We start from the raw sequence: 10368 nt of genomic DNA on the forward strand, positions 1-10368 counted from the left end.
ATAAAGACATATATAAAAACATACAATAATATGAGGTCTCTAGAATAGTCAACTTCATAGGAGACAGAAAGTAAATGAGTGATTGCCAGGGGCTGCAGGAGGAGGAAGGAATGGGAGTTATGGTTTCGTGGAAACCATTTCAGTTTTGCAAGATAAAAAGGGTTCTGGAGATACACAGTGGTGATGGTTGCACAAGAAGGAGAATGTACTTAATGTCACTAATTGTGACTGTACATTTAAAAATGGATAAAATGTTAAATTTTACATTATGTGTATTTTACCACAATTTAAAAATCTTTCTCTCTCTCTCTCTCTCCCTCACACTCACATACACAAACAGATTAATAAACTGGTAATGATGGTTGCCTTCAGGGAGAGAAATGGATGTCTAGGGACAGAGTGCCAAGGAGATGAGATCTTATACCATATAAACTCTTACACTACCTTTTTCATTCTTTACTATATACCTAACTATTCAAAAATATCATTAAAAGAAAGACTTACACAAGAAGCCTTTTCCTTGATCACAAGTCATTTATATCCTTTCTATAAGTTAAAAAAATCAGGATGCCACTTCAGTTTTGAGGATATTTATTAGATTTAAATGATACAAGTTGCAATAAATAAATAAATAAAACAAGTTGTGAAAAATTACACTTGTTTGCCTAAGAATATTCACCAAAATCCTGTCTTTATTTTTATCAGCTATTACAAAAAACTTGAAAATCATAGAAGAAAATTACCATTTTTATCAGCATGCAACTTTTATTCCATCACAACCAAGCCAGCTGAATATAGAACTATTTTAACAGCAAAAACCCTTCATCATAAATCAAGACACAAATCAGCCTGCAATTACGTGAGTTAGAAAACAAACTATGCTTATGTTGCAGTCTACCCTAAAGCTCTAACGTCTATGTCAGAATTTAAAACACACATGCAAACAGATGCATGCGTGCACATGCACACACACATTCTGGATTCCTCATAGTTTATCTAAAACCTACTTTTGTGAAGATCCACTATTTTCTTGAGTCTTCCAGAATAAGCACTGTAGTCATGCAGCTGGCATCACGACCTCTGTAGCCGCCCCCCAGGCTCCCCAGCAAGTCAAGGAGAAGGCAGCACTTGCAGGGCCCAGCACTGCCCCTGGCTTAAAGCAGGGGCTAAAATATTTGTTGGGTGAACGAATAAAAGATTATCTGCTGACAGGCATGCCATCAAGCTTCACAAAGAAAAATTCAGCAAGAAAAAAGTAAGAGATGCTTTGTTCACTTGAAGTCAGAATGTGATACAGGTTAACACTGGATAACTGCTTCAGCAAATAGCTACAACACAACTGGCTAAGTGGGCTCTAGACCTCACCCCATTCCACAGTTAAATACAAAAACAAGTATTTCAAATACCATACAAAAAACATGGGACAACTTACCTATAGGATTCTTTTGCATGTATCAAATATGTATGTACGAATATAGCACATCATCAAGTTTTTTAGGAAGAAAGAAAATATAGATGAATACAGTCGTATTCTTATAGTAGGAAAGGACTTTCTAAGTATGAAAGCAAAATAAGAAACCATAATAGAAATTTTATGTATCAAAAAGACAAGCAGAATCAAAAGATATATGAAAAAATTAGCAAAAATATGTACATGATGACAAAGATTTAATATCCTTAATACATTAAGAGTTCTTATAAATCAACTTAGAGAGAAATATCCTGATGGAAGAATGAATGCAGAACACCAATAGGCAATTCACAAAGACCAAATACAAATGGCCAGTGACTACTGAGGCTCAGCCTAGTCATAACCCTAGGAGCACAAATTTAAAAGACGGATATCCAATTCTGGGAGGGTATGGGAAGGGCACTTTCTAAGACTGCTGTGGGAACTGGGATAGCCATTTTGGAAGATGATGTGGTAGCAGCCATTCTTCAAAAAGACTGGCACAGGAGGAAGTTCAATCCAGTAGCGTCATTAATTGCGGACCATTGGGACAATGCATGACAGTGAACTGGCACCAAACCACACTGCTATTTAACAGAAATGAGGCAGAGAAATGTTATCACGTGGATAGATGCAGAGTATGTATAATACCATTGTTGTTTTGTCAAAAATACAAAAGGTGCCTATCTGCATAGCCTGAGAAGAAGATTCAGAAGGATCGACATCACGCTATTGAGAGCAGTTACTCTAGGTAGTAAGTATGGAGAGCAACGGGGAGCTTTCACTTTTTTACTTGATATACCTTAAAATGGTTAGAATTTTCTATAAAAAGCATGTATTATTTTTATAATTTCTTAAAAAGGAATAGAATAAAAATAGTAAGATATCAAGCACTTATCTATTAAAGACAGGTTCTGTCCTCTGAGAATTCCCTTCAAAGTTCTTTGAAGCTCAAATGGCCGAGTCTTTCCCATTCATAAGTAATAAGAGATATTTTAAAAAACATCTTCCTTTTTACATTTCTTAAGAGAAACCGTACAGAGTCACCACCGTCTGTTTTATAAAATCCATTCGTAATCTGAGAAAAAGACTGTTAAAAACATAAACCCCCTTGGGCTTAATATCTAACAGAAGAAACCCGTATTACATTTAGTCCACGCAATTTGAGACAATGCACAAAGCACCAGCCACACAACTCCCACCAGCATAAATTCGTGGCGTACAAAGAACGCCCTGTCAGCAGGGCCCAGAGCACACCCCACAGCAGTAATGGGAATGACAATTTGAGTCACAGGATCAGGAGTGGAACCAAATTTGGGACTTGGAGGCAGTGTAATGCTCCTCACTTCCTTCCACCCAAACTCTGCCCCTCACACAGTCCCCAAATGGGCCATCTGTTACGGATGTCCACACAGCTTTATCCAGAGGTGTCAGAAACCACTAGGGAAATAGAACAAAGTGCTACTTGAGGGTCTCAGCTGGAATCACAATGGCAGCATATGCGCAAACACAGGAAACGAAATGGAAAAATTCAATTAGAATGTTCTGTCTTACCACATGGAATGTCTGAAATCCAGGTGTCAAAACATCAAATGTGGAGTGGCCCCTGACTTCAAAAAAGCTTGAGATACTGAGCCTGATAGTTGAGAAATTAAGGAACCACTCATTTTTACAAAATTAAAGTCCACACAATAGCGCCAAAATAGCCCAAAGTGCAGCAGACAGAGCACCTTAGTGTTAGACCTCAAATGGCTTAGATTCCCACCTTTTCAAAAGGTATTCATTCTGCTCTAGAGTCTCAAGAGCCAGAAGTGTATCTGGGTGCCCTCCTGAATTCCCATGGGAGGGGTGCGGCAGGCACACGCCATTAGCCGTGGACTCCGCTGTTTGGTGACAGCTTTCAGGAAATCATCCTTCTAGGGGACCACACACAGTTCCCAGATCTGAAAATGCATTACCACCACTCACTAATATTGACCAGGAAGTCATTTACCCAAGACCAAAGCAAACAAAGCACTATGCTGAAGACCTCTAGGTGACAGCAGTAGCAGCAGGTGAAGAGCTCAGTCAAAGCGCTCTCAGCTCAGCTGACCTGCGTGAAGGTGAACTGAAGGTGCAGATCACCAGTTCCGGCTCTAATCTGACACCCGCCCCCAGATCACACTGTGGCTCCCAAGTAACCCTACCCAAACTGACCTTTCAGGGCTCAGGGAAGTGACTTTTTTTTATTATATGGCACAGTTTGGCACAGTTATCTCTTTAGTCTTTGGGGTACTTTTATACTGTCCAAGAGTAGTATATCTTGTTTTATTCCTTTTTTTTTTTTAAAAACAGATGGCCAAACCAGGACATATACTAAAAAAAAAAAAAGGAAGGTTACTTACCTGAGCCCTAACATTCCAGCTACCATGGAATCTTGTTGGAGCTGGTCTACAGAAGCAAGATGTATTCTGGGGAGTCACATGTCACATCAAAGCAGGAACTGGTGAGTCTGTATTTTTATGGAGCCTAAAACAAAGAAAATCGTAAGTTGAAAGCCCCCATTGTGCTGCACGACCTTTTTCCCAGGGCTATTTGGGACATTTTGAAGATAAACATACAAAGTACTATGCTATTTCCCAGCCAACCTAGCTATAAACAGAGACCAAACTACAAATTTCTGGCACATAACACACACAGTGCTAAAATAAAAGAAATAATCATACGTGTTAGAACCGACACTATCTCAGGTCTTGTCACATCTGAGGTACATTTTGACACTATAAAGCATACCGTTAGTAGTGATCTCTGGTAAGTATTTCTTGCACCATGTCATACAGAAATATTCAGGGAGAGAAGACATGTTTGAGAGAACATGCAACATCAAAATGTCATCCCCAAAAGAACACGTGAGATCCAGAGGCAAAGTCTCCCTTCTTTTTCAAGCAGCTAAAGTGGCAACAAGCTGCTGTAACATCACATAAAGGGGCTTTTAACCTTGAGAGAAAAAAAGCAGCACCAACAGAAACCAAGCACCCTGGGAGATGCAAAGCCATCCTCAAAAATACACAAGTCTGTTTCAGAGCAATCATTTTTAAGCCTCTCAGATTAGTAAATCGAAACATTTAACAAAATGAGTTAGTAGTTTGATAGTTTCTCTTTTGCTTTTGAACACATGTTCAAAAAAGGTCTTTTGTCATTATATTTTTCATCATTAAGATAACCATCATTTCCTTCTTAAAACCTAAACCGCCCCATATTAGCTAATCTCTGATATTTTGCTGGCCCAAAAGTAGCACTTTTATCTTTCAACTAAAAAAAGCCTAGAATGTACAACTTAAAGGCTATTCACACAATTACTCATGTAATCAAACCCAGAGGAAGGGCAACACCAACCGAGTCTTTTACTGCTGGTCTGTAACTACCAGGATGGTACTTGGAATGACTTATCTATTGAGGTGCAGTCAGGCCTTACAATTCCCTTAAACAGTCGAGTCACAGAATGCTTTGAGATCCCAGAAGTCAAGGTAACAGTATTACTCAGCAGCTATATAATAAAAATCAAACTGGTATCCTGGCTGGGAGGCCCTGGAAAAGCCACAACTTCTCACAGCTGCATTTTTTTTTTTTGTCAATTGCATTTTTGTCTGTAAACTGAGAGAGCTGGCCTAAGGTTCCTTCTAGCTCTGAAAGTGTAAGATCTTTGATTAACTCAAGATTTCACCAGCAAATGTGAGCAGTTAGGTGAAGACCCAATAAAGCAATGATTTGCAGGTCCATATATTTGGTGTCCCCAGCTCTTAGGCAAGGAATACAAATGAACCCTTTCTAAGGCTTGCTCCCAAGAGTCCAGACTTCGGCAGTACTGCAAAACAGCTATACTAAGGACACGTTCATATACCAGCAGAACCAGCATAAGTGTGCCTTGAAGAAGCGAAAAAAGCCAAGGCTTTATTCTGTAACGGAATAGTCACAACCCCCCTTGGATATGGGGGCTGCCGGCTCCCAAATTCCCCTTCCCACTCGGTTCCCCACACACCATACCTACCATCACAGTGGTGGAACCAAGTATTTAAGCAATGGCATGCAGATCAAGCTTTTAATAGGAAAAGGTTCCTTGCAAGACAAAGGCAGAAAAGCACAACTTCTATGTCAGTGAGTCCAAGGAAGAGGAACTCGTTTACATCTGTCCTACCCGAAAGGAGGTAAAGGCACAGTGTTGACAACGGCAGTGTGACTGAAGAGGGTTGGTACAGAAGCGGTGAGGACAAGGTCCTTCCACTGGAGCGGCAATAATGTTCTACCCAAGAAGAAAGGTCATGTCTGCCGGCCACATGAGGCTGGTCTGCATGTCACCAGAGCAGAGGGAGGGGACAACAAGCAGGTGTCCCGCCACACTCCCTGGACTCATCAGTCTAGGACTATGCTTTACCTCCTTGTGCTTAAAACACTAGTTACTACAAATGTCAAACATTTTCTGTGATTCTCTTCTCCTCATAGATAACTCGGGCAGTCTGGCAACAAACTGCTCTTAGCCAATTAAAAGATTTGTGCTGATATTCACCTTTGTAAAAGATTACAATTCCAGGAAATACCATTTATCATGCAAGTAGTCCCAGGTAGGTATACTAGTGGTGGAAACCGGACTGGAGTACGGAACAATTTCATCCCTACCCTTCTTTATTCTAGGCTAAAGCAGAGAGCTTCTCACTCCATCCTCAATAGAGGAAGGAGTATTCCGGTGAGGGCAACATCGTATCGAACTCATCTAGCCAGTTTTTCTGTCAAATTTCACAGCTTGCCTCCCCAACCCCCTAGATTCAGCCACAGAGAGTCACGGCAGGCAGGCAAACAGTGTCTCTGGCCAGAAACTGCAAATAGAATGCAAAATTGTATTCTAACCCTCCCAAAATAAGCAGTAAAAAGTCAGAGTACAGTGTGACTGCATCGCGCCCTATCAGGTGAAACAAAGACGCAGCACTCTAAGTTTAAAGCATTCCAGACAAATTTGTAACAACAAGAAATGGCATGGTGTGATAGGTCAGTACCATCAAGAAAGCCATAGCAGGTTTCTCCAAGCTATCAGGACATGCTGACTTCAGATGCCACCAGGTACTCTGCAGAAAAACTACATTCTAGAAGTTGTCGGTGCCGTTTAAAGGGCTAGGGGTGTGATTAAACAGCTAACTGGCGGGGCACCCAAGGAGGCAAAGGCATTGCCCACGATGCAAAACAGAGTCCTGTCCTGTCACGTCTCAGGCTCAAATGTACAAACCTTGGAATCTTCGTCAAGTGAGGCTTCTGTGTCTGTGTGTGTGGACGGGAATGGACCTCAGTGATTGGACACCGTGTCACCATGGAGTGACATGCCATGAATGGGTGATCTGTGGCAACTTACTTAATCAGTTGTACTTCTACTAGACTGATTGTGCCCTTTAAGGTTCTGACATAGCTGGGTAAGAAAATTAAAGCAAATGTTTCCTAGGCCCCCTGACTGGGATTTTTAAGTTGAAGTCCTAAAAAAAAAAGCCCATAAATAAGCTTATTTTCCCTAAATCCCTGGTGGAAATTCACAAAAGACCTAAAAACTCCAGATCTTGTTATTTTTTAAATAAGTATCCAGCATTTTCAAAGGACCCAAGAGAAGCGCTTAATCTCATTGTTAACTGAAATCACTGAGATGCAGATGAAAATTCCAGCCGCGAAACCCAAATTTCTCCTCTAGAGTAACTACCTATTAACAATGAATTTTACTACCAATGCCCGAATATATTTCGTTTTTGTACCATAACAAAATGTCCAAAACTTGTCAGACTCCTACAAAGTCTAAGCCACTTAGCCTCACAGGCCAGTAGGTTTGGTTCCACAATCACCAACCACCCACTGAATCTGATCCTATCATCTCACAATTTGGGGCACTGATCCCACACAGCAGAGACAACGTGTGAATGGCTCTGCAGAGCCTTTCCTATTCCTGGAAAAATAACCAGAAGCACACATCTGCCTGACCATGAGTCAGGAATATCAATTTTGTGGTGGAGCCCATTTCTGCTGTGATCAATCCGCCCATACTCACAACAGAAGCAACGGCCACAGAGGTATATTCCAGAGTAAGCTTTCACCCCTTGGATCCACGCTTAGCATAAACGATCTCCTCTGCAAGAGCAATCTTTAGACTTTTCACAATGACCTTAAGTCTTCAGTGCAAAACCACAAAAACATTGCCACGCCACGTATGTCACCTGAGTTTCAGTCTGGGTGGTTCAGTCAGAACCAAACTAAAAAGAAAATAAACTTTCAGAGACAACTGATAGGAAACCACAGCGATGCGATGAACGTGCCCCATCTGGTACTGGTGATCTTGAGCAGGGTGTGCTCCAGGACTATGGAAGCCCGTTACATGCTATGTCCCACTCCACTTATGTAACTGGAAGATCGCCGGTGAACGGGGGGATGGGAGGGCGCTCATATTCTGAGGCCACAGCACCCCAAAGACCCTGGGGTTGCGCTCCCACCGAAGAGCCTCAGGTGCTGCCGGACACACAGTCCCCTACCCACGGCTCCTGATGGCAACTATAATCGCCTCTTTATGATGAGCTGTGGGACCAGGAACATAATGTCTAGTGCCTTTTGTGGGTGGACAATAATTCCCACCCACTTGTTCCTGCTAGATTGGAAAGGAACTCGCTCGCAGTGGGGGCAGAAAGTCATGGAATGGGCGAGAAGGAGGGGGAGGCAGAGTCTGGAGATGGGGGTGAGAGCGCAGGAGCCCTTGTGGCGCACTCTCCCGATCGGAGGCGGACTGCGCACGCGCGCCAGTGGGGGGGCCGAGTAACGGGAGAGGGGGCGCGCGAGGGAGGGAGAGGGGAAGGCGCGATCCAGGGAGAGGCCGGGGCCGCGGGCGCGCGACGGCGCCGCGGGCCCGAAGCCCCACGAAGGGCACGACGCGCGCGTAGCCCGGACAGGCGAAGCCCCGGCGACTGGGGCAACCGCGGGGCCGGGGGCCGGGATGCGCGCCGAAGGCGGGAGGGAGGGGGGAGCCAGGCGAAGGCAGCCCTGGGAGGCCGCGTCGAGGACGGTCACCCGCAAGTGCGGGTAACGGGCCGGGGGGGGGGAACCGTCACCAGAGGGAGGGGGAGGGTAGAGAGGAGGGACGCCATCCGCCAGCCGTGTCGCCCGACCCCGCGGGCCCCTCCCGCGCCACGTCCCGCCCCTACCCCCCGCCCCCCAGCGAGGGTCCCCGCCCGCGGCCGCGGCGGTCCCACTCACAGTCTCTCCTCCTCGCCTCCTCCTCCTCCTCCGCTCGGCGCGGCAGCGGCGGCGGCGGCCATTTTCCGGACGGCTTTTACCACAGCCCTCTCTCCGAGAGGAGGGAGCGCGCGCGCCGCCGACGCCGGGACCCCGCACGGCCGACGTCGCGCCCCGCCCTCCCGGCCAGCCTGCGCGCTGCTGCACCTGCGCGCCCGCGTCCCGCCCTCGGCGCCGCAGCGAGCCCGCCCGCCATTGGGTGCTGCGGTCGGGGAGGGGCGGGGCCTCGGCGACGATACCGACAATTGGCGGGAGTCCGCGTCCATTCCGGCAAGGGAAAAGGGGGCGGACGCCCCATCTAGATGCCGATTGGCTGCCGTCGGCCGTCATTTGGGAAAAAGAGGCGGCTTGGGCGCCGAGGGGCTGGTCTAGGGGGCGGAATTTGAATATTAAGGATTAATGGGCCCTTCCTGATGCTGGGGCAAGTGAAGGCCTAGGCTCGGGACGCCTGTTTGCGCGGTCATCCTGGGCCCTCGACCCGCTGTCCACAAACACACAAAGTACGCTACTATAAGCGTTTCACAACACTCGCGTTTTCTCAATATCACAACCTTCAGTACAAGCAGCAAAGTTGCCTGCCCCAGAGCCTGACATTGTTCCATCCCGGGGACCTTGGTTTAAGAGGCCTACCCAATGCATTCTTCCATCTGAGCCTGCCGTGTGCCACACTCTCATAGGGGAAGGGAGCAAACTGACGACCAATCACAGCCTTGGCCTTCTTGAAACTGGTGGAGGGAGAGGGTGCATGCCAAGGCTGCACGAGACATGTCTTTGTTGGATCATGTGATTTGGTGGACGTGGGCAGAAGGGGTAGGGGGAGCACAAAGGAAGCTGCACTTAGTTCTGCCTGGAGGGGAGAGGGAAGACTTTCTAGAAGAGGTGATTGCGGAGCTAAGCTCCAGCAATGCTGGTATGGAAAAATATTTAAGAGTATGAGAAAAGTTTTAGCTAATGGATTGTTCAAGACAGGACTGTTTGTCAAGGCAACCTTACTCTGATTCCAGCTGTCATCCGATTCACCCCATGCTGCTTGTGTTAATTCTATGCCTCACAAGGAACCCTCAGATTCTGATGTGGCTCCTCACCCCCAATTCATTTACTAAGTATCTGTTATGTGCCGGGCACTGTTCCAGGCTCTGGATGCACGCACTGTTCCAGGCTCTGGATGCACAGCACTGAACAAGACAGTGCACCAACATTCTTGTGGGGGAAGATACATAACAAACATACAAATAAGTGTATAATACATTGCCACATGGTGATAAGAGCTTTGAGATAGATAAAGCAAGGGTAAAAGGGTGCTCTTTAAATATTCACAGGCTTTTGCTCTCATTTTATTCCGCCATATGGATATCTGGGGAGAGAAGATGATTCCAGGCAAGTTCAAAGGCCCTAAGGAGAGACTATGCCTGGCACACTGGGGACTAACAAGGAAGTTTATATGGCTCTGAGAGTGGTAGGGGTATGCGGTTGCAGACGCAGCTGGAGCCTCCATGGGAGCCCAGTTGAGAGGCCACGACAACAATCTAGGAGAGGAGATAATGGTTTTAACAAGGGTGGTAGCAGTGGAGGGCCTGAGAAGTTGTGAAATTCAAGCTCTATTTTCAAAAATTGAGCAGAGAGGATTGTGT

At 45.6% G+C, this 10368-nt stretch overlaps 1 protein-coding gene across 2 annotated transcripts in view; it reads right to left on the minus strand.

Annotated features, from left to right (window-relative positions):
* The window catches only part of MECP2 (methyl-CpG binding protein 2), a 60101-nt gene extending 51251 nt beyond the window's left edge, over positions 1 to 8850 (minus strand). Inside the window, exons 1-2 of one of the 2 annotated variants that reach the window (XM_072955653.1) lie at positions 8699 to 8834; positions 3835 to 3958 (exon numbers count right to left, since the gene is read on the minus strand). In XM_072955653.1, the coding sequence (XP_072811754.1) occupies positions 3835 to 3860 (26 nt within the window). In that variant the 5' untranslated portion in view covers positions 3861 to 3958; positions 8699 to 8834. Of the gene's footprint in view, positions 1 to 3834; positions 3959 to 8698 lie in introns of both variants that reach the window. The other variant, XM_072955652.1, reaches the window with a different exon arrangement.
* Positions 8851 to 10368: the final 1518 nt, after the last annotated feature.

The sequence above is a fragment of the Vicugna pacos genome, chromosome X (assembly GCF_048564905.1).
Source record: "Vicugna pacos chromosome X, VicPac4, whole genome shotgun sequence".
Lineage (NCBI taxonomy): Eukaryota > Metazoa > Chordata > Mammalia > Artiodactyla > Camelidae > Vicugna > Vicugna pacos.